This window comes from Lissotriton helveticus, chromosome 1_1, assembly GCF_964261635.1.
Source record: "Lissotriton helveticus chromosome 1_1, aLisHel1.1, whole genome shotgun sequence".
NCBI classification, from domain to species: Eukaryota; Metazoa; Chordata; class Amphibia; order Caudata; family Salamandridae; genus Lissotriton; species Lissotriton helveticus.
In genome coordinates, this window is record NC_136057.1 from 261,572,560 (window position 1) to 261,598,138 (window position 25,579).

At 43.3% G+C, this 25,579-nt stretch overlaps 1 protein-coding gene across 1 annotated transcript in view; it reads right to left on the minus strand.

Moving 5' to 3' along the window:
- Nucleotides 1-25,579, minus strand: part of LOC144769223 (echinoidin-like) — a 213,835-nt gene that overhangs the window by 182,711 nt on the left and 5,545 nt on the right. Inside the window, exon 2 of the mRNA XM_078653269.1 lies at nucleotides 674-721. Within this exon, the coding sequence (XP_078509395.1) occupies nucleotides 674-716 (43 nt within the window). The 5' untranslated portion in view covers nucleotides 717-721. The remainder of the gene's footprint in view (nucleotides 1-673; nucleotides 722-25,579) is intronic.

The following is a 25,579-nucleotide window of genomic DNA, read 5'->3' on the forward strand; positions in this document are numbered from 1 at the left end:
GGATGGAAAAAACGTGTATATAGTTAATTTATAACCATTTTATTTTTCACTAAACTGCGTCCCAAGATGAGTTTCAGGAAGGGCAGAGCCATTGCTGCTGAGTGGCAGCAGCATGGAGGAGTGGTGGGTTTAAAGTGCACATGCCACTTTGACCGGCTCTCTTGTGACGGCCAGCCAAACACATGCACTGTAAACTTTTCTTACCCACTGTCTTATACAGCTGTGTTGAGATGAAGCACCCCCAGTGCCCATAGGAGCATGCCCAGATCCTGCTCCAACAAACTGAATGAGGAGAATGTGCAGCAAGGTTAGTGACAATTGTATTTACTTTATTTGAATGGAATTAATGTCTATGTGCTAATATGCTCTACATCGCAAGAATACATTACATTACCATTTTTAAGTTTGCAGGATCTCTCAACCCTTATCATGCCTCCGTGGAGCCCTTCTGGCAAAACATGAAATTGCAAGCATTTCACTTCTCACTATCGAGTCATTCCAGAATTAAAACAAAATATAGGCAAAGACCCCTCAGGCTGAATACAATTTGGAAATGTCATTGTGAATTATGACACTATTTAATGAATAAAATGGCTACATGAGTAGACAATTCAATACCTATGGGAACATGCAACTAGTAACACCCATTTTATGAAAAACGTAGATCACAAACCTTCTATTATCAAGAAGAGAAGCAGAATGCCGAATATTTTCATGGTTTCTGAAAAAAAAGAAAATTAGGTGTTTTTAGTGACTTCCTTGTGACGTGCTCAGGAAGATTCATAAAGTAGTTTAATATATTTTGTACAGCCTTCACCACACATTAACAAAGGAAAAACATGCAAAGCAGGCTTTGGCTGCTATATTTCCGATTGAACGAACAATATTTCTTTTTTTTTTTAAATCTTTTTATTAGAGTCCCCCCCCCCCCCTCTTTTACCGTATTTGCCAATACATGTTACAGCACAAAATTTTCAAAAGAGGAAAAAAAATATCATACAAACATAAATACTTTTCAAATCGTGAAAACATATTTTGATATGGAACATATACTTTTATAATCTCATTTAACATATCTTCTCCAATCCAATCTATCCTAGTCTCTTTTTCCATTGATGTATTGGTTGCCAAATCTTTTCCCCCAATGCTCTCGCCCTACTACCCTTCCTTTCATATATGGCTTTTTCCAAATTATATGTTGAGAGTAACTTTGCGATCCATGTTTGAAATGATGGGGGCACCCTGTCAAGCCATGTCCTTGCAATACCAATACGATATATCGCAGCTACCATAAATAAGAATTCTGAAGAGTAGCCCCCTGATCCTGCCGAGACACCTAGAATTATTAATTCATCTGTCAATTTAATCTTAATTCCCAGTGTGTTCTCCAGAAATTCCTCTATTGCCCCTTTAAGTGTATGTAGTTGTGGGCATTGCGCGAACATATGGACAATGTCCGCCTCTCTTGCATCACACCGTGGGCAAGTAATCCCAGTTATTCCCCCCCATTGTGCAATTTTAGCCGGGGTATGATACAGGGAGTACAGTGTCTTATAATGCTGTGATTGTAATGACGCCGAGCATAAAACTGTTCGCCCTAGGTCTATAGATGTCTGTAATCCCTCCGTGGTGGAGCCCACCTTCTCCTCCCATTTACTGGCATATTTTGCTCTATCGTCATTTTTTAACATATACATTTCTGCATACAGCCGGCGAATTGTGCAGTGGTTACTCTTTTCAAGGTGATCCATTATTCTGCAGTGATTAAATCCTATCGGGCCACCTCTTTTATTTGCAAAAAAGCTTCTTATCTGCAGATACTTAAAGAAATTATTACACAGTATACCATGTCTCCTTTGTAATTCCTGGAATTGCACAACCACCCCATCTGTATCCAGTAAGTCCCCTATCTTCCTAATCCCTTTGCTGTCCCAGTCCTTCATAATTCCATCCCGGAAGATTTCCCCTGGCAATGAATGGTTTGTATACAAGGGGGTGTAGTAATTGTATCTGCCTATACCCAGCTTTTTAGCCACAGCCTTGCATACATTATATGCCGCTCGTAAAGTCTTAAACCTAGTGTGTTTAAAATAGCTGTAATCAATCGTATTTAACAAGCCATTCTCAGCCCCCCCACCAGTGCCCTATATACATTTGTGAGACCTGACCTGCCAACCTGTTGCTCGGTTCCCCCTCCACCCAAAAGCCCCTGTGAGTACTGCAGGGCCGCTGACCAGTAATATAATCTAAAATCCGGGGCTCCCCAGCCCCCCTTCTCCCTAGGTAGTACCATATATCGATACGCTCTTCTGGTCTTCCCTTGAGCCCATATCAATTTATTAAGTACTACTTCTAATTTTCGAAACCATATCTGATCAAAAAATAACGGTATCGCTCTGAAGATTTTCGGAAATGTGATCATTTTAATCACGTTTATCCTGCCCATTAATGTCAGATGGAGATTGTGGATCCTTTCCGTGTTGCTTTTTACTTTAGATAATAACGGTTCCATGTTAAGACCTACGAGATTATCCAAGTCAGTAGTCACATTTACCCCGAGATAGGTGGCTATAGGCACCACTCTAATATCCTGATATGTTGTATAGCTATTCTGCACAATCTTGGTCTTATTTTTATTGATTAAGTATCCAGCTATCCCTCCAAAATTCAACGCCTCTTGCTCGATTTCCGTTATCGCTCTCCCTGGACTCGGTGTTATAATAGCCACGTCATCTGCATATGCGAATAGCTTATACGCAGTTCCTTGGAGCCTAACCGGACAGATATTGTTGTTATTTGTGAGTTTTCTTAAAAATGGGTCCAAATATAAGGCAAACAACAACGGTGAGGCTGGGCAGCCCTGCCTAGTCCCACGTTTTATCTGAACTGCCTTTGTATAAGTCCTGTTTATTCTTACTCTTGCTGTTGGCTGTTCATATAGGGCCTGAATTGCCTTGATGTAACTCGCACCTATCCCAAACCACTCCATAACCCTCCACAGATAGTCCCAGGAGACCCTGTCAAAAGCCTTCTCAGCATCAAGAAAAATGGCCGCGACAGGGTCTCCTGCGACCCCTGCAGCGTCCAGAATGGTAATCATCTGCCTAGTGTGTTGGGTGGTTCCTTTCCCAGGAATGAACCCGTGTTGAGAGGTGATAACTAACCCCTCAATCACCTTGCTCAGTCCTTGTGCCAGTGATTTGGAATACATTTTTGCGTCTGCGTTTAGCAAAGTGATTGGTCTATAAGACCCTGGCTCTAATGATGGCTTATCCTTCTTCAAAATCACTATGATATCTGCCCCTGCCCATGAATGTGGTACTGCTCTGCCTATCTGTGCCAGCCTAAAAGTTTCCAACATATCTTCCCCCAGTATATCCAAGAATACCTTATAAAATTCTGCTGGTATTTGATCAGGTCCTGTGGCTTTCCCCGCTGGTAGTTGATTCACAGCTTCCCTTACTTCTTGTAATGTTAAAGGGAGGTCTAATTTCTCTTTCCCCTCTATACTTAATTTATCATGTGATATACCTTCCAGGTAATCCGTAATCTCATAATCTGTATTACTTAGATTCTCATCATAGAGATTCCCATAGAAACTCCTAAAGACCTCCTGTACTTCTTCTACTTTATTAACTACGTTTCCAAGGCTATCTCTGATTTCCTTTATTTCCCCTGCTGCTAGGTTTTGCCGAGTCCGTATGGCTAGAAGGTGACCTACTCTTTCATTAAATTCATAACACTTTTCCTTTTTAGACAAAAAGTTGCCCGCCGCCTTCTGCGCGAGACATTCCCCTGCCTGTGCTTTATTCACTTCTATCTCCAGCAATATCCCCTCTAATGGTTCTTGGTTAGTTATGGCCGTAACTAGGCGCTCTTCTAGTCCCTCCAGGTCTCTCAGTCTTTTATCCATGCTGTTCTTCTCCTTCTTGCTCCTCTGTAATGTATAGCTTAATGTCTCCCCCCTCACCCCGGCCTTGAATGCGTCCCAAATCATATTGGCAGGAGCTGAGTTCCTATTGATCTCCCAAAATTGAGGTATCCATTCCTGCATATGCCTGATATATCCTGGTTCCGTCAATAAGCCTCTCTCATATGTCCATTTGTTGCTTTTACCCCCGTCCCTATTAATCAGCGGGAGACTTAGCACTAGTGGATTATGATCCGAAGCTAACCTTGGTAGCCTTTCTAACTGGGAACCACTCAAAATTGAACTTGAGATAAGGAAGTAGTCTAATCTTGCTACCATTCTGTGTGGTGCTGAGTAATACGTGCTCCCTGTCCCTATTGGGTTCTTTTTTGCCCACACATCCACCAGAGCGTTATGTAGCATCATGTTATGTATAGCTTTATGCGTTTTCCTCTTACGCCCGGCATAGTCTCCTTCCTTCGAGAGTCCCACCCCATCCAGGCCATTGATGTTGAAATCCCCGCCGCATAGTATAGGCTCTGGCCACAGTGAGAGTTCTGTGTCTAGATATTCAAAAATTCTGGGTTCGTCATCATTAGAGCCGTAAACTGATACAATTGTAAAACACCCAGCCCGTGTCTCTACCTCCACCACAACCCATCTTCCCTCTTGATCCTCTTTTTTTCCTTTAAGTTGAACTGACCCCTTCTTAGCTAGTATGGCCACTCCTGTTGTTCTAGTTTCTTGTTTTGTATATGCAAGAACCTCAAACCCCATCTGTTCCAGCATGAATTTTTCTTTTCCTGCAATGTGTGTCTCCTGCAGGCACATTATTTCTAGCTTAAGCATTCTTAAATTCGCAGCAACTTTCTGCCTTTTATCTCCATTATTCAGACCACATATGATCAGAGAAATAATCCTTAATGCCATTTATATTCTCCAACTTTTCCTACTTTTCCCATCCCAAGGATCCTAATACTCCCATCTTTGTATTCTGTTACTAATGTATCCTCCTCTCTGTCGTTTTTAACATTTTTGTCATTTTGTGCTGTTTTTTCCAGTGTCCCATCGCCCCCCCTTCCCCCCTCCATCCCTCCTCCCTCCCTGCAACGCCCCCCTTCTCCCACGTTTCCCACCCCCCTTCTACAGGCAACTAGGTCACGCATGACCTATGTGTGACTGCTGTGTGTTGTAGAGTCGCCTCCCTCTCCTCCCTCCTGATCATCCAAACCCCCCGCTGCCATGATGCCCAAAAGCCTGTATATCACTCCAGTTTACTGATGATATCTTATGTCTTATACCTTTTGCTTCAACTATTTCTTTCCTCTCCCTTTGTTCAACTCAATAAGGTCTGAAAGATATTCTCCTGCCTTTATCTCTGAAAAAAACATCCTCGTAGCACCACCTACGATAATTATTAATTTCGCCGGGAACATTAAGTAAGCCTCTGCTCCTTGTCGCTGAAAGGGCGCAATTAATTGTCTGAGTCTCCACCGCCTCTCCACAGTGACGTGGCAAAAATCAAGTCGAGCAAAAAAAGTGACTCCCTGAGATGTTTTTTTTTAATCTGGTCTGGCTTTTTCAATAATTTCTTGCCTTGCCAAAAAGTTTCCAAAAAATACCAACATAGCTCTGGGCAAATTATGCTGTCTACCATCTCGTTTCTTTTTACTAAACAACGGGAACCTATGCGCCCTTTGTACGTCTAGCTCCCATTGCCATTGAGCTTCCGGAAAAGCATCTTTCAGTAACTGACCCTCCACTCCTTCCTCTAGTCCCAAAAGTCTCACATTATTGCGCCTCTGGCGATTTTCGAAGTCCTCGATTTTCCACTGCAGGTTCTCTGTTATTTTCGATTGTTCCAACTTAAATGCCTGCCAGTCTGTGACCTCGTCCTCCAGCCTGCCCGTCCTTTCTTCTACTTGACCCACTCGCTCTTCAACCTCCTCATACTTTTTGTTCATTCTTCTTATTGACGCCTGTAGTTTCTTGGTATCATGTCTAGCTCTCCGGCTCTCTACTCTAGCGTCCGTCTGCATTTGTTTTAGCGTATTGTACATCATGTCCATTGTTATCTGCTGTGGATTTCCACTTTCTACCCCTCCTGTGGCTCCGACCTCTCCTTGCATACCCTCCTCAATCAATCAATCAATCAATCAATCAATCAATCAATCAATACATTTATAGAGCGCACTACTCACCCGTAGGGTCTCAAGGCGCTAGGAGGGGGAGTGCCTTTACTGCTCGAACAGCCAGGTCTTAAGCTTCTTCCTGAAGGAGAGGTGGTTCTGGGTCAGGCGTAGGTCGGTCGGGAGGGAGTTCCAGGTCTTGGCGGCCAGGTAGGAGAAGGACCTTCCTCCTGTTGTCGCTCTTCGGATGCGGGGGACGGCGGCGAGGGCGTGGCTGGTTGATCTGAGGTGTCGCTTGGGGGTGTAGAAGTTGATTCGGTTGTTGAGGTAGCTCGGTCCTTGGTCGTGTAGGGCTTTGTGTGCGTGGGTGAGGAGGCGGAAGGTGATTCTTTTGTTGACGGGGAGCCAGTGCAGGTCTCTCAGGTGCCCGGAGATGTGGCTGTTTCGTGGGATGTCGAGGATGAGTCTGGCTGAGGCGTTCTGGATCCGCTGGAGTCTCTTCTGGAGCTTGGCAGTGGTTCCGGCGTAGAGGGCGTTGCCGTAGTCCAGTCGGCTGGTGACGAGGGCCTGGGTGACAGTCTTCCTGGTCTCGGTGGGGATCCACCAGAAGATCTTCCGTAGCATGCGCAGGATGTTGAAGCATGACGAGGAGACGGCGTTGACTTGTCTGGTCATGGAGAGGGAGGAGTCCAGGATGAAGCCCAGGTTGCGTGCGTGGTCCGTCGGTTTGGGTGCGGTGCCCAGGGCGGGGGGCCACCAGGAGTCGTCCCAGGCGGAGGGCGAGGAGCCCAGGATGAGGACCTCCGTCTTGTCTGAGTTCAGTTTCAGGCGGCTGGTCGTCATCCACTCGGCTACGTCCTTCATCCCTTCGTGCAGGTTGGCTCTGGCGGCGGCGGGGTCGTTGGTCAGGGAGAGGATCAGTTGGGTGTCGTCGGCATAGGAGATTATGTTGAGGTTATGTTGGCGTGCGATGGCCGCGAGGGGGCTCATGTAGACGTTGAAGAGGGTGGGACTCAACGAGGATCCTTGAAGGACGCCGCAGATGACTTCGGTGGCCTCTGACTTGTACGGTGGTAGGCGGACTCTCTGTGTTCTTCCGTCGAGGAAGGAGGTGATCCATTCCAGTGCCTTCTCCTGGATTCCGATGTTGCCAAGGCGCTGTACTAGGGTGCGGTGGCAGACAGTGTCGAATGCCGCGGAGAGGTCCAGGAGGATGAGGGCCGCTGTTTCTCCGTTGTCCATCAGGGTTCGGATGTCATCGGTGGCGGCGATGACGGCGGTCTCCGTGCTGTGGTTGGCTCGGAAGCCAGACTGTGAGGGGTCGAGGGATCCATTCGTCTCGAGGAAGGCGGCCAGCTGTTTGTTGACGGTCTTTTCGATGACTTTGGCCGGGAACGGGAGGAGCGAGATGGGACGGTAATTCTTGAGTTCGGTGGGGTCCGCTGTAGGTTTCTTGAGTAGAGCGCTGAGTTCGGCGTGCTTCCAGCTCTCCGGGAAGGTGGCGGTGTCGAAGGAGGTGTTGATAATGTCCCGCAGGTGGGGTGCGATGACGACGTCGGCCTTGTTGAAGACGTGGTGAGGGCAGGGGTCGGTTGGAGATCCGGAGTGGATGGAGTTCATCGTGCAGATGGTGTCTTCGGTGTTGATCGGGGTCCAGGCGCGGAGGGTGGTGGTGGGTGGCGTTGCTGCGGTTGTGACGTGCGTCGGTTGGATGCTGAAGCTGTTGTGTATGTCCGCGATCTTGTTGTGGAAGTAGGAGGCGAGGGAGTTGCAGAGGTCTTGCGATGGGGTGATGTCGTTGTTTCCGGCGTTGGGGTTGGAGAGCTCTTTCACGATGTTGAAGAGTTCCTTGCAGTTGTGTGCGTTGTTGTCCAGACGGTCCTTGTATGCAGTTTTCTTGGTGGCGCGGATCAGTTGGTGGTGTTTGCGGGTGGCGAGCTTGAGGGTGGACATGTTGTTCATTGTTGGTTCCCTTCTCCATACTTTCTCGAGGGCTCGGCAGTTCTTCTTGGAGCTCTTGAGTTCGTCGGTGAACCATGGGGTTTTTCTGCTGCCGGGTCTGCTGGGCGGGGTCCTCAGAGGGGCGAGTTCGTCCGCGCAGTTGCTGATCCACTTCGTGAGGTTGTCGGCGGCCTGGCTGGGGTTCGTTGAGCCGGCCGGAGGGTGCTGTCTCAGGGAGGCGGTGAGCTGGTCGGCTGTGATCTTGTTCCAGCTTCTTCGGGCCACCTGTTGCTGGTGGTGGTGGATCGTCGTTCTTTTGAAGTTGAAGTGGACGCAGCTGTGGTCCGTCCAGTGGAGTCCTGTTGCGTGGCTGAAGGCGATGTCTTTGCTGGATGAGAAGACGGCGTCGAGTGTGTGTCCGGCGAGGTGGGTGGGGGTGGACACCAGCTGCTTGAGTCCGAGGTTGGCAAGGTTGTCGAGCAGGGTGATGGTGTTGCGGTCGCTGTTGTTCTCCAGGTGGAAGTTGAGGTCCCCGAGGAGGATGTAGTCGGCGGAGGGGAGGGCATGCGGGCTGATGAAGTCGGCGATGTCCTCACTGAATCGTGTGCGTGGTCCCGGGGGTCGGTAGATCAGGGTGCCTCTGAGGGTGGTCTTCGGGTCGGTGTGGATCTGGAAGTGCAGGTGTTCGGCGGTGGTTAGGGTGTCGTCGGTGTTTGTCGTGATGCGGATGGTGTCCCTGTGGATGATGGCGATGCCTCCTCCCGTCTGGTTGGCGGTGCGGTCCCTCCGGATGATCTTGTAGCCTTCTGGGATGGCGATGGCGATGTCGGGCGCTGAGGAGGCGTTCATCCAGGTCTCCGTGAGGAAGGCGATGTCAGGGGCTGTGGTGTCGAGGAGGTTCCAGAGTTCGATGGCGTGTCTGTGGACGGAGCGGGTGTTGAGCAGGATGCACTTGAGGTGGTTGCTGCTGGTGTTCGGCCTGGCGGGTGCTGGTGCAGGGCAGGTCCGGACGCAGGAGAACTTGCAGGCGTGGCAGCTGAAGGGTCCGTGGGTGTGCTTCGGGGTGGCTCGGTGGCATCCCGGGATGCCGCTGGTGTTGAGTGCGAAGAGTTCGGCGGCGTTGTAGGTTCGTCGGGTCGGCCTTCGTCGGTGGGGGACAGGGTTCCTGGCACTGGGCGCGGTCCAGGCGCGGACGGGCGCAGACGGGCTTACCTTTGGCGCGCCTTCGGCGCACAATCGGCGCGCCCGCTGCGCGTCAACGCTGCGCGTTCGCACGGTCGCCATATATGGCGAAGTGCGCGGGGGGGCGGAGCAGCTGGGAGGCGGGAGCGGGGAGGGTACAGAATGAAGAAAGGGGCGGGGTAAGCGGTGGAGGCGGGAAGCGGGGAGCGGGGAGGGATGAGACAGGGGCGGCTGAAGGAACAGGCAACCAGGCAACAATGGGGGAGAAAATCACAGAATAACAGCAAATATTACAAAACAAAGCACAATATTAACAGGCACAGAAACAGAGGGAAGGAAGCGAGCGGAGACCACGCCGCTCGATGTCAGGGGGCGTGGTCACGCGGCGGAGCCGGGGCAGCGAGGCAGAAGGCGGGAAAGGCACTCGCAGCAGCTGGTGGCCGTGCGGCGCGGGGGTGTCCTAGAATTAGGTCACCTGATACATGCTAGAGGTTGCCGAGCAATCACATGAGAGTTTTTTATTAGTTTTATCTGGGAAGCCTCCCCCTCCACCTCCTCGTCTTGCCATCGGTTTCCTCCTTTTCTGTGTGTTTTTATCCTTTGAACCACAGCTCTCTTCCATATCAGAGCTGCTTTCTGCGGAGATGCCACCTTCCTCCTCACTTGAGGTGGAGTCTGTGCCCTCATTAACAGAGTAGAATTCACCTTCATGGTCTTTCTGTGAGTCAAGGCTCATCAGACTCCCTCATTTAGTGTCCTGAGTCAGAGTCGTTTTTTTAGATATTTCTTCCTCAACCTGCAGGAGCGCGTCCAACATCTGGGCATTGTTTGAGCTCCCTGCCCCGTCCGCTACCCCGCTTCCGAATGATTCAGGTCCCCTGCTCACCTGTTGCAGCCGAGCACTGCTCGCGTCCTCCGTCTCTCCCGGCTCTGCTGGGTGCGCGCGAGCAGTGGCTGTGTTTCGTGGTTGCTCAGCAACGGAGACGCGTGCGTCCTCGAGGACGGCTCCCGCTGCACGCGCGTCTCTGCAGGCATCATCGTTCATGCCGGTGTTTTCCCCCGTAGTATGCCTTGCCGGATTCCGAGCTGCTGCGGATCTCACCCCGAATGATTCAGTTAAGGTAGGCTGTCTGTAGCTGGAATCCTTAAGATCCTTGGCCGTTTCCGATCTGCTGTTACGTGGCAGTGTGCTATTATATTTGTTTTTCCCTTGTGCTGTCGGCGGTGCTTTGTTCTTTAATAGAGTTGATTGCGCTGGCTTGCTTTAGAGCTTCTTTTCCTTTTAAGCTTACTTTTGTTGAACTCTTTGAGGGGCAGTGGTTGCATGGTTTACCCGTTTGGTTAATGGCAGTATTTTAGGAGTAGTGCCCGTTCCTAACAGTTTTGATGCGCTGCCTGTTGCGCTACCTGTTGCTGGCACCGTTTTGTCTTTATCCTTGTCCTTTTCGCCTCTGCCTCTTTGTGACACTTTCAGCAGGCTGCTACACACGGCCCCCCAGTGCTCTCTCGCAGTTCTGAGCGCTAGTAGGGCTCGCTTCTTGAGGCGTATTCCTGCTGTGATGATTACTTCTCGCTGACCGTCCGCTATCCACAGGAATACCCGCATTCCCAGCATTAGGTCTGCATCAGTGCGCTAGGGGATATTACTTGTCCTTCTAGTCAGGAGAGGGAGTAGATGCGACTGTGCTCTACAGCCCACTGGTGGCCATCTTGAACAATATTTCTAGGGGGACATCTCGACACAAGCAGATCACTACCCAAGTTAGGAAGCCATAAACAACCGAAAGGAAGCCAAAGCTTGAGCTTGAGAAGTAGCCAAGAGCCTGAAAGGATGGGTTTGTTTATCTTTTCAAGTGCCTAAAGCTTACTGAATGATGAACTGACAAGTAACCCAATCTCCTTATGTAGTTTAGAAGCTGATGTGGACAGGAATTGAGAGATGGATAGAAGGTGAATAGAAGGAAACACTATCCTAGGAGGCAGCATGTCTATTGCTCCAAAGGGATAGGTGTGGAATGGCTAGTGTTTGTGGAACTGGATTTTCTAAAGTACGCAAGAGGGTATCTGTGGGCTGTTCAACAAGAAGATTGCCATAAGTGACTACTTGGAAACAGTTGTGGTATTTAGACATAGACTTCTGCCTGTGCATTGAAAGTCGGTAAAGGTATCATTGATTGAACAAAGAGATTGTAAGCTACACAGCCCCTTCAACTAGAGAACCTGGATGACAGAACAACCATCGGATTTCGTTTGTACAACTTGCGAAGCTCGTAAATTGGTCATAAATAAAATCAAATTTTTCAAGCAGGATCACGAAATAAGACAAAATTTAAACAGTCAGACCAAGTATGTAATGTATGTGATTGTCTGTGGACGTGACCAAGTTCAAGTTTATTGTTAGTTAAAGACACAAAGATTTCATTGATAAGACCATGATTCTTTGCTATTTATAAACATAATAAAAATGTTCAGCTTGTTTTGTTAACATACATTTCCAGAGCAAGTTAATGAATTAAAATCATTCCATATTTGTTAAAAATAGGCAAACATCAAAATAATACACTCCTGGGAAGATGAAAACAATCATTCAACTTTGATCTTTACACACATCATGCCACAGAACATTTTTACATTATTTAATGGTTAATAACTGGGCGGCTATGCAGGCCTTTTCTCAAAATTTAAACATTTACTGATAAAACTGTCTGCAATGGGTTAAAGTGAATTAACGTGGTGCCTTCATTGGCAGAAACTGCATGGCAGCTATCATCATGATCATTAGCTTTTAGTAGTAAAGGAGGTCAGGGGCAAGTTCAAGAAACTTTAGCAGTGTTTGTGCAAAATGAGCTGGGCCACTGTGGATTTTTTCTGCTGTAGATGCAACCCAAACCACTGGTTGGTCATTAAATTGGGCAAATAGGACAGACCATTGTGATCTTCTATTTTCCAAGAATACGACCTAGACCCATTTTATGGAGTTGAAGCAACCCAGGTTTCCTGCTTAGGGCCATTGCCAAAAATGTAAGGAATTTGGGGCCTCATTTATGAAAAGTGACGCATCACTGCACCCTCCTTGCACTACCAATGATGCGTCATATTTACAGTATGACGCATCATTGCGCAAGGAGTTACAGATACGTCAGTATTTCTGACGTATCTGTATGGGGCAAAAGTGGCGTATGGCTGGAGTGTGTCACAGAAGTGACGCAACTCCAGCACTGTATCCTTTCACATGGGGCAAGCCCCATGTGAAAGGGCCTGCGTCAGTCTTACACCTGCTGTGAGGTAGGTGTAAGAAATTGACGCATTTGTGTCCTACAAGTGGCGCAGTGCAATCACATAGATTTCACTGCATCACTTTTACGACCCTTTCTTGCATCAATACGCCCCCTTGCATACATGAGGACAGGTGCATATTAAGTAGTTATGACCAGATCTATGTTGGTAAGCCCACCAGGGAGTTCTGGAACATGTGAGAACCCGACTCGATAAAGATGTCTCATATCCCTAATATCACATAAGTGTACAGTGACAGATAAAGACTGATTTGGCTTCCAAGGCATTGATGTAATAGCGAGAGTAGAGATAGGGAATGAACAAGCAGACAATGCAATCTATCTTTAACACAAACAAGTTGGGAATTTAATTTGATTGGCAGTTTGTTGATAGGCATTTAGAAAAATAGAACCAGGATTCTCTAATTTTGGAGTGCTTTGTTGAATCAGTAATCGTTTATTGCCTCAACACATTTGAAAAGGTCTGTAAAATCTCTACTCATTTACTACAACTGCTGTTTACCAAGCACAATTGTTGTTTAAATACATTTATTTCTTTTAAATTTCATTATTTTTCAATGTTGGTTTCATGAGAGCCATGAACACAATATGGGCCATTTTAGATGAGGCAATTACATCTAATCAAACCTTTGAACATATTTGACTGTTATTTCTAATAGGATGGCTACTGACATATACCCAATATAGTTACCACTTGTGGGATTGGATATTAGATTGTGCTTCAAATTCAGAGCTGATACGGCTAACTTTGTTTATTATATTTTTTGAAAGAACACGTTTTTGTTCCAAGATGGCCACTGTTATAATGTAGATATTGAACAAGTGCCCAATATGGCTAGAGTTATTGAAATTACTTCTGGGTCGGCTTCTATAGGAATGGGATCATGGCACTCTTTTTGCACACAACCATGATGCTGTAACTTGGCTCTGAATAAAGGTTTTAGGTAATACGAATAAAGTTGTTTGAAGTATTGTTGGTGCCATAATTTTCAGCAAACCTATACCATTATGAAAACCAGGTGGATAATTGAGATTTTTATATTATTGGAGAGGAATATATTTTTGTTCAATAGCATTCTTGTGTGTCCCAAATTGTTACGCTACCTGGATTGAAAATTATAAAATCCACTGAAATGCTATGAGTGATCAGCCAAAATTGATACTCTCTACGCTGGGACAGCCATGATCCAGCTGAATTAAATAAGCAAATTATCATTAAAGCCTATGAACTTATTTTGGCGTGTTTACAGGAAAGTACTTCCCATGAAAATATCTTGAGCGCATTTTCCCAGATTACGTCGATAATACAAAATCTGCTCAGAGTACAAAATAAGGGTTCTCGTGATTCGAAAAACAGATGGTTTGATTCAAACTGTACAAAAACATACACCTGTGGAAAGAGGCTCTTCATAGGACCGCGAGACATCAGGGGGAAATACAAGAATGTAGGAACTCCTATAATTTGGCTCGAAAAAAACTGAAAGAAAGAGTTAAAAGAGCAAGTGAGGGCGACCCTTCATGAAGCATCCCTGAGTAAGGACTATTCCTCATTCTGACAGTCAGTGAATGCATCATTCTTCACTAAAAATAATGTCGCGACAATAGCGGTCGCTATCGATGAGAAAACATGGATAGATTTCTTCTCAAGTGTGTATAGGGCTCAGGTGTATGTAGAAAACACCATAGATACCCTCATTTTGTCAGGACGGAGATCCTTACAGTTTCTCACCCATCAAGCTCCAAATTATGCATGATGAGGTAATAGGGCAATACATGCAAGTAAGGGTGGAATGGCCCCAGGACCTGGTGGGTTGCCTTTACTTTGGTTACCGCTGATAACACGGGTTCTCCAAGCCTGTTGCGCGAAGGGTTTCATTAAGTCCTGGTTGGAGTCAGTAATAATACCGATTTTTAAAAAAGGGGAATGGGAAAATCCAGCCTGTTATTGCCCGATATCCTTTTTAAACTCCCTGATGAAGGTAATAGGAAGGGTTGTCCTGGATAGATTACACACCTGGGCTGAAGAGAATAATATTTTAAGTGATGTTCAATATGGTTTTAGACAGGGGTTAGGGACAAAGGAACAGGTTTTAAATCTTAGTATTTTAATTGGAAAGTACACTCAGGCAAAGGTGAGGACATTTTATGTGGCATTCGTAGACCTTACAGCCACATTTGATTGTGTTATATACAATCAACTGTGGAATATTTTGATGGATCCGGTACTGGTCCAGTTTTTAAGAGAACTATATTCAGGGGCTACTACTAAGGTGCGGTACGGATTAAAAGGGCAGTGTACCGCAGTGTTCCGTGTGGAGAGGGGTGTAAGACAAGGCTGCATTCTAGCACCATTCTTTTTCACTTTATATACCAATGCTTTGGAAAAGGAACTTGAAGAAAGGGCGAGAGATCCACCCTATGTTAATAGACAATGCAGTACTTATGGCCCATTCACAGTTAGGTCTACAGCATGCCATTACCCCATATATCAGCTTCATTTTCAATCGTAGGTTAAAACTTAATGCGAAAAAAAACTTTTGTTGTGACCTGTGGAAAGGGGAGAAATAAATGTAGCAGTGTACCAATAGGGGATAGCAGGTTAAACGCCACTAATATTTTTACTTATTTGGTCCTTTTAATTGAGCACACAGGTTCCTGGGGACAGGCGGTCAAGAGTAGGAGTCTTCTTTTTATGAAGTAGACCACAGCTGTTGTATTTTTCTTTTTTTAAATGGGCAAAAGGCCCCCGGGGATTCTTCTTAAAATATATCAAGCAAAGTGTATAACTATTGCAACCTTTGTGGCGAGTGTTTGGGGTTTTCATTATGTAGCTCCGATCCAGCACGTGGAAAACGCATGTTTATGGTTTATTTTAGCAGTACCAACCAGTTCCTCGATTTTTAATTGTCATAGTGAGCTGGGGATTCCCTATATTTCTGATGGTATTAAGGGTCAACCAATATTATTGTGACATGGAATTAGACTTCTAGCAGTACAGGGCTAAACAGAGAAATAATCAGGGACTCCATGAATTTGGACCATGCAAATAATATCATTTGGTTGAATTATGGTAATGGAATTTTGACGGATCTCTGCTGTTTAGATTTTTACACTTTTCCAGAGAAAACAAATTCTATTTCTAGGAAGGAGTACAAAATAAAATGCATGACACATTTAGAGCTGCTTAGAGAAGGCCTAGAATGAACAAATGTACCATACCCCAACATCAATTGACCCTGATTACCTATCACATTCAAGCATATCTTTCATGCTGCACAAGGGGATACAATAGGTACGTTATGACACGGTTCAGGTCCGGCAGTTTTCATCGATTAGTTAGTTATCCAGATCTTGATGACTGGTCTAGAGATCTCTGTTACTGTCCGTGTGATAATGTGTCACCACAATCAACTATTCATGTGATTTTCATTTGTAAATTTTATACAAAGGAAAGAGCTAGATGGATCTCACCATTGTTAAAGCAGGGGGCATGGAGTCAATGTCGACCTGCCTTTCTATATTTACAATTACTGGATAATTTTTATTGCGTGGATGTTATGACGGTTTATCTGAAAAATATATTGAGAGTACAGAAAAGTATAATTGGTTAAACCACTCTGAAAAATAGTCTAGAATGTTCTAATTTTGGTTGTTTGTCCTTTCATTCTTTTAAATGTACCCTACTGCAAGTTATCTGTATGAAATAACCAGTCTGCTTAAACTGTTCAATGTATTTGTTCTTTTTAACTATTATATATATGAAATGATTTTTTTAAGGTGCTGCTTTTGTGATTTTAAATGACTCAAATATAATAAAGTTTATTCAGATGTCAGATGTGTGGACTTTTGTTTTTGTAATTGGGTTGTGATGTACTTGATAGTTTGCCTGCTATCTGATGAGCCATACCTGACGTTTTTTAAATGGTCAGAGTGTTTGATTTGGTTAATAGACAAAGAACATTGAACCAATTATTAGGAACTGGTTGTGCTGTTTCCCAACATGCTGTCATTTATATATTTTGAATTATTATCCAGTTTCATGGACCTCAACTGTTCTATGCATTTGTTTGAAAAGTTCAGGGTAGTTTGATCACCACTATTTAGAATGAACATGAGTTAGACATGGCCAGTTCCAAAATTGCAGAATGATGCTTAATACTTGGCATGAGTATTAATTTGACTATTGGTCTGTTCTTGCAACGGGCAGGTATTACCCAGTGAGGTGTACTCTGACATATCTTTCTTTGGATAAGTACATATGTTATATATTTATTTCTTTTTTACTTGGCCTCAGTTCATTTTCAGAGTCTGCATGGAAATATTTGTGTATTTTGAATGTACCTTTCTCTATATTAGTTGCTAAAATGGCTAAACTCAATAACAAACATTTGAATTTTCCTTTGAGCACCCACATGTGGTAGAATATTAGATATAGGGGGACCGATTCACAGAACTAATTTGAGACAACATCCTAAACTTACTACTTTTTGTATTCACAGAAGGCATTTAGTAGTAGTAAAGTTAGGATTCCTAACTTTACTACTACTAAACTGAGACAAAATCCTAACTTTACGACTTTCGGTATTGACATAAGCAATTTAGTTGTAGTAAAGTTAGGATTCCTACCAAAAGTAGTAAGTTTAGGAATTTGTCTCAGATTACTTTTGTGAATTGGGCCCAAGGTATTCAAATCTTTCATAATACAGTTATTGCTGGAGTTAATTTGACTCTGGAAATAATTTAAAACATGAATAAAAAGCATGCAAATAAACACAGCTTTTGGACAATAATAATTAAGGGGAAAAAAGTATTGATTATGCATTTTTTTATTTTTATATACTGCATTAGACTAGGCAATTAGAATAGAACAATATTAATACTTAATTTTATGTAGGATTTAACGTATAACAAACTGTGACTGTCTACTCAAAACTGAATATTTGAGATTAAGGTGTAAAAAATATTGTGTGTATATTTTAACATTTGTATTTACACAATGACTGCTCAAAATGTTTGACCCTGCATCTTGTAAGGTCCATTTGCATATCTGCCAATCCCAGAGTATGAGGAATTAAAAGAATGGAATTGTATTTAAGAAATGGACATCAATGTAAAGTTGCAGGACAAGGGTACCAATATATATTACAAATTACTTGTACATTAGTTGATCACTACATTATAAATCTGCACCTGTCTCATAGCTTGCTTCCAATTAGGGTCTCCGTTTTTCTTTGGAGGGGGCAGGGTTTTGTGCCCTGAGATAAGGATTCAAACCTTTGTGGCTCAATGTATCATATAGTTTGCATGATTTTAACAATATGTATTTTTTGTATTTTTCTGTTATGTCCTGTTCTTACAATTGCAGTAAAAGTGATTTTAACAAGTATCATAGTTTGCTTATTTTGTCAGCCCTAAAGATGTCCCATTGTTTTCGGAAGGAAATATGTTGGCTGTGTAGTCATTCACCTTTGAATAGAGAAAATAGAATAATACTCGAATACAAACAAGCATCCTCATACTTGATTAACTGTACAATTGTGTTAGTACATATATGTAAGTAACCCTAATTTTTCTTTTGGCTAACCATGGAATACTCTTACTTCTGTCACAGTGCTTATACCACATCTGTGAATAGCAATTTTATGATATAGGTTTTTTTTAAATGGTTAACGCCAGAAATGGAGCACCTGTGCCTTGGAATGACTTGGAGTGTGATGTCACATACTAAAACCATTCTTGGGTATTTAGATTATTGATTGAATAGGCGTGGAATTGTAGATAACATGGGTCACTGGCAAAAGCTTGCTTAAGTGGGTTGAATTTGCAATGAACCATACCCAATCTTGCAAATCGTGCATTGCTCACAGTGTAATACTATCAATAATGAATCAATAAATATGGAATGTATTCATTCATAGAACTGGAAATATTGGCAAACTAACTTCAGACTCATAGAGGCAAAGAGGGATGAAAATAAAACCTTTCAGTCACCAAGCATGCAGTAAGGAAACACTAGATCTGCAGTTTGAAGATATGTTTGGTTAAACCACCCTTCAATACAACACATTAGGGTCACAACTCAGGTTAAAATACAATAGTTGTTCCTGGGGATTGTGTGATGGTGATACAAGGAAAGGGCAATATGGGAGGCATTTATATAGAATGGGGGTATGTTGGAGAAGGGAGGTTATGCAAGTTGTGACACTACAAGTGTTAGTTATTCTATAATTTCACAGGGGCCACATGCTACATCAACATTATTCCAGCAATTCTATATTTGGTTATCCTTAATATGCTACCGCATTCTTATGGAACTGTCCACAAATGATGACAATGTTGTGTCATTTTGGCTGGACCTTATAACTATTCATGTTAACCAATTCACTTTTTGCAGTTGTTCACCATTCCCTGAACTGATAACAACTGACCAAATACTTGAATTTCATAAAAGATATTTTTTCAGAATTGCCAATAGGATTTGAAAATACTAAACTAACCTTTTCTGTGGATTTGGTTGATTAAGTATAACGTTTGAAATCAAAGTTTGGATTGGTAAGATCATATACAGGTGAGCAGCCCACCGTTACATGTTTGCATTATGGAGTGGTGAGTTCATATAAAGGTGAGCAGGCACCCACTACATGTTTGCACAATGGAGTGGTGAGTTCATATAAAGGTGAGCGAAGGCAAAACAGGAGAAGAAGGAGTGGAAATGTAACTGCTCATATATGCTGTGGACATACAAGGTGTGCTCAGGTTGAAACATGTGGAAGCGTTTTGTATGGCACCATAAGAACTAGAAGGAAAGCATTGGATAGTATAGCAGAGCTATTGCCAGTGTAGCACATGGAGTCTTTAATATATATGATGAAGGAGAGCAAAGCAGCGCAGTTGCTTTAAATTATTGGGGGTAGGGACTAAATATGCCAAGAGAAGCAGAACAAGGGGTTTCTGGAAGAGCGATATAAGTCTTGGTAGCATGGTGAGACTAATACTGCTAGAATCTCATGAGAGTATGTGGCTCCACAGCCCCTGTACTAGAGATGGGTACGGAAACAGAAGGAGAGATGAAGATGTCCGTAAAAGACATGCTAAACTTAATATTAGACGAACTAAGAGAGATTAAGAGATCACAAAACGTGGAGCTGTCAGCAATCCATCAGAGGCTGGACAAAAAGGACAAAATTGAAGAGCTAGTCTCCACCTTTCCAGCCCATCTAACTGAGGCAGAGGAAAGGATTTCCTCTCTCGAGGATCAAATGGTTGCAGTAAAGAAAGAGACTGTAGACGTATCTAAAACATCTAGGGCTCTTGAGAATAAGCTGGATGATCTTGAAAATTACAATAGAAGATCCAACCTACGCATAGTGGGGGTCCCCGAAGGAATTGAGGGGTCAGACATCCTCCAAGGGGTTTCTACATTTCTACAACAGGGGGTGATACCGGAACACAAAGGAGATTTAACGATCACCAGGGCTCATCGTGTTCCTGCACACCTCCCTACGAATTCTACGTTACCTCGGACTATTCTTATCAACTTTGCTGATGTTAGGGTAAAGGAGCAAATTCTATCCAGAGCAATTCGACAAAGACAGTTCCCGGTGAATGCCACAGTGAAATGTCGGATTTTCTCAGATATGTCAGCGGTGGCTGCAAGACGAATGAAAGAATTTGTTAAAATTCTTCATCTTTTTAAAGCACATGGGGCACAAGCAATGATAGCACAGCAGTCAAAACTTAGAGAGCTCTTTAAAGGTAAATTCTACATGCTATCGGATGTAGAGGCAGCACAAGAGTTATTGCACGGGATTCAAAATGGCTAAATGGCTAAATTCGGACTTAAGATAGACTACTTGCATGAGATGTGGACTCTTTTCTTTTTTTTTTCTTTTTTTTTCTTTATTTTTTTTCCCTTCCCACTAGGTGATTTATTTCTTGCACTATGTTGGGGTGGGGGTGGGGGAAGGGCAGGACAGGTGTATCAACACGACACCTCAAATGGAAGGGAGAGGATTCTGTGGAGTGCGTGGAAGGAGGGAGGAAGAGGAAGAGCAAGGAGGATCCACAGATGGAAGAAGAGGGAGGGGGGCAGGTCAGGGGGGGGAAATATAAAAAAACACAGTTCTTGGCAAAATTCTATGTTTATTTTAATTTTTTGGTCTGTCAGCTGAAGTTAAAAATATTCTTTTTATGGACTTTGAACAACTGCATTTTGTTAAAAAAAAGGGAGTATGATATGCAAAGAGGGAGTAATCTTTTTACTAAACTTTAGTAAACACTACCAGAATGGTTAGAAAAAGTATAAAAATCCTTTTGTTTAATGTGAATGGCCTAAATAATAACAAAAAATATGCGGGCAATAGAGAAATGGGTCTTAACTGAAAATCCTGTAGTTATTCTTCTTCAAGAAACACACATCCCTCTCTCAAAAGCTGATAACTTTTCTATGTTTAAAGGGTGGGCCTCGTATCGGAGGTTCTTCTTTTTTTCAGAGTCACAGAGGGGAGTAGCACTTTTTATTAATAAGAATATGGAGATAGAGATTTTGCAATCAAAGGCTGAGAGCCGGGGTCGATGGTGTTGGGCAACATGTAAATTTAAGAATAGGCCCTCCCCTATCACATTTGTAAGCTTTTATGCCTCAGTCAACGATAATTCGGAAATCTATGAGGAAATGTTTCAGTCTCTTTTGTTGGTCGGAGGTGATATTGTCATTGGGGGGGACTTTAATATACTTATGGACCTCAAACTAGATTCCAGCACGGGTGGTAAAAAACAACCAAAACCTAAAACATTTAAGACAATTTCGAACAATGTAAGGACTTTAGATCTTGTTGATCCATGGCGACTTATTAATCCCCATAAAAGAGAATATACTTGCTGGTCGGGAAGACATTGGTCATTTTCTCGTATTGATTTTTTTTTGATCTCCTCAAATTTTAAAAATAGTTATCAAAGATTTCTACACAATGGCCTCTCCGATCATGCCCTCTTAACATTAGAACTGACGTATGAGCAAAGCACTAGTGTTGTCAAATGCTGGGTGTTTAATAAATCATACCTGGTCGATGTAACTTGGGTGACCCTATTGAAAAATGAAATAAAGGATTTTATCGATCGAAATATGGGAACTGGCTTTTGATTTGGTGGTCTGGGATACACTTTTTTTATTTTATTTTACAATTTTTTGGAATCCCCTCACAAATTATAACCTTAGTATCAAGGTGCAAAAGCCCATGTGCTTATTAACAAATCCATGGTGGGTTCAATTTTAGTGCAAAGAGGGACAAGACAGGGATGCCCACTGTCCCCTGTTCTCTTTGCCTTCTTCATAGAACCACTGGCACTGGCAATTTGGAATTCTACAGACATTCTACCACCTATAACATCTATGGATAAAATCAAATTATATGCAGATGATATAATGCTTCTCCTTAAACCGGAGATCCACTCGCAAACACGGGCTCTTTCTGTTTTTTCAGAATTTGACGCATTAGGAGGGTATCGCATTAATAGGAGGAAAACCGAGATCTTGATATGTAGTGGTATTACTCCTTAATTACATCGAATTGCCATAAATACTGTATATGCAGAAAAAGAACAAGGTGGTCTCGGTCTCCCAAACCTTAGAGACTATTACTTTGCGTATTTTGCACAGTATCTCTCAAGATTTAAATATTCAATGTCAAGTCAAGGACTGTTTATAAATTTCTTTTTTGAAACAATTTGTAAAGAAGTTAAAATTTAAACTAGTCGAATACAAGATATTAAATTGGTTTTTCAAAAAACGAGACATCATGTTGATGAGATACTATCTTTCTCTCTTTAGCTTAAAAACTCCATTTAGTGATGCTATCACTGGTTTTGGTATAAAAATGGGGCCAGAAATTATACAAAATTGGGTCAGACTGGGGTTTACATCACTATTGAATTTTGTGGAAAATGATGCTTGGTTAACTCCTAACGAGATGCTCTCTCTAATAGGGGGAAACTTTCTTCTTAGGAGTTCATATAATCTCCTATATAAAGTTTTTGTTCATTTCATTTAATTTCAAAGTCTTTATTTCGATTGGAGTTTTTTACAATCATAAAAAGTACATAATAAAAACACATCAGACTCCTAAAAAAGGTTATCACATACACATTTCTTACAGATAAATTAATAATGTTTCAGTTTTAAAAGACAATTGATGTCTACTAGCAAAAATCAAGAGATATCTCTGGTAAGCAACTATACTGTTTGTGAACGAATTTTCAAACATGCTTTTAAAAAACAAGCTATGCTTTTAGCAGCGAATTGGGTTTCTAGAGACTGTAACGCCAGGAGCGCAGGCCTACATCTTCTCAAGCCCATTTGTCGGAGGAGAGGGATAATCCAGCGTTTGCGGGGAATCACATAGTAATTGCAAAACAGTGTAACGTGCAAGGTTGACTGGTGTGTAGTTCCGTCACAAGGACATTTAATCAGTTCGTGAGACCAATTTGAAACCCCGGGAAAGGAAACGAGACGAAAGAAGGAATCAAAACGGAACCTCGTTAGGACAAACTTTTCATAATTAGACAAAAAGGAAGACAAATACAACTGAATGCCAGGTGAGGTTGGTACCATCAGTAAGTGAGTATTTGTACGTTTGCCTGCCTCTGTGCATAAACGAAGATCTCTAAGATGAGTTACACACAGGTTTTTCAAGGCCTTCCTGGATATGTCAAAAAGTGATGGGGGGTCTGTGAAAAATACTAAACAATTTAAGGCTTTCAAAAAGTTGAAAACATACAATAACCATGGAATCTTTTTCCAGTGTGCCAAGGATAAGCAATCGGTAATGAATGAGCGAGTAAGATGACATTGCTGTTTGGTCCAAATACGGTGCCATAAGAGGATCGGCTGGTAGCTGATGGTATCCGATAAGTAATCAATGCCTAACTCTATATGGCAACCGTAGATTGGGGCGCTTTGAGGGAGGGCAAGAATATATTTTAAAAACCTATTTTGAATTTTTTGGAGGTCGTCAGAAGGAACGTAGCCCCAAACTCCTGCACCGTAGGTTGCAATGCTATGACATTTAGCGTGGTAGATTTTAAGCAACTCGGTGGGAGCTGGTTTGCCCAGTTTCATAGAAAAAGAAACCAGCGCCGCAGTTGTTCGATGAAATAATGACTTTTTGCTCGCCATGGCGGGTTTCCAGGTTATTTGGTCATCAATGAGAATACCCAGGTAGGGATATTCTCTGGCACAATCCAACCTAGCCTTTTCTACAAAAATAGGTTTCGGTTTCTTCACTTTCGGGCCGGTATGCATCACAAAGGTCTTGCTCTTATTAACTTTTAGCCCTAACGAGAGCATGAACAGGCAGTACTTGTCCAGTTGTAATTGAAGCTGTTTTAGTGTTCTCGCCAAGATAACAGAATCGTCGGCGTACAATAGGGCTGGAATAGGCCGAGTGTTTATGCAAGGAAGGTCCTGGCTACCTTCCAGCATCGCCCGTTCCAACCCATTAGTGTAAATATTGAATAAAAACGGGGCAAGGACGCACCCCTGTCTAACACCTTTGGTTACGTTAAATGACTGGGATAGTTCACCATTTATACCGTACCTCACGCACGCGTTGGCGTCAGTATAAAGCTCTCTAAGAAATTTTAAAAGAGGGGGTCAACCCCCAAGTCCCTCAGGATTTCCCACAATTTGGAGTGAATGACGCAATCGAATGCGGCACTGAGGTCAACGTAAACTAAATACAAATTGCCTCCTTTTGCCCCTACATATTTACCCATTAGTAGGGTCAGATTCAGAGCCTGTTCTACAGTGCCCAATCCCTCCTGGAACCCATACTGTAGGTCGGTTAGAATGTTATTCTCCGTAGCCCAGTCCTGGAGGCGCTCCAGGATTAGCCGGCCAGCAACCTTCCCCAATGAGTCCAAGAGTGAAATAGGCCTGTAACAGGCAGGGTTGTCCCGTTCACCCTTTTTAAAAATTGGCAGCAGTACTGACGAGGACCAAGATTCTATTAGGCCGGCCTGTGAAACTGCAAACATGACCTGAGTGACTATTGGAGACCAAAGATCAGGATTACTCACAAAAATATTGAGTGGAACTCCGTCGGGGCCAGGCGCTTTGCCAGTCTTTCAGGAAGATAATGCAGCTGAGACCTCTTTAAGGTCGAAGGAGAGGTCAATTGGATAAGGATTATCCAAAATGAGGTCTTCTTCATAGGGTTGTACATTTAAGGCTTCAACGGAGGAATCACCAAATATTTGCGAATAGTGGGCCACCCATTTTTCAGCTGGCACCGCCACGTCTAGGTGGCGGATGGCTGAAGCATCTACTAGGAAGGGTGACTTGACTGTCCGCCAAAATAGCGAGCACTCTTTACTCCTTGTGCTCTCATGTAATTGAGCCCATAGGTTTTTCTTTATTTCTCGTTTCCGGTTCTGTTGGGCCAATTTATACTTTTTTCTGAGCGTAGATATTTCTGCTACATCTCTGTCTTTTTTTTTCAATGCACTTTTTAAGGCAGAAAGAGCTTTCCAGCAAGGGGCATCGAACCACCCCAGCGAATCCTTGTCGCAAGGTTTATAGTTTCGAGTTAACTCGTGGCGAATAGCTTTAAGTATTACCGAAAAGCTAGAAAGGATCAGCTGGGGCGACGAGTCCTCTGCCAAACAGATATTAATAAAAGGGAGAGTTTTTTGTATAACCTTCCTAGTGATGTCATCAGGATTAATCTTAGACCATTTAACAGTGAAACCGTTTTGTTTGTCTAAGACCAAAGATTGTTGGTTTAGCAAGCTTGTCCTGTTATGGGCATGTGGTGCAGTAATAAGTGTAATGGTAATAGTGTTTGGAAAATGTTCACTGGAAATGTCTGTGCCTGTTAAAAAGGACTTCACGTGACCTTTCAAAATTTGTGAACACAGAATGTAATCAATGGTACTGGAGCAGCCTCTCCCGTGAAAGGTCGGCTTAAACTCAACGGGAGGGTTCACTACTTCATTGGCATACTCAAGTTCCAGAGAAAAAAGACATTCGTTCAAGACATTACCGGTGCTAGAATGAGTAAAATGCGTCATAGGAGAATCACATTCATCTTGAAGGCCGCATATACCTTTCGTATAGTTATTGC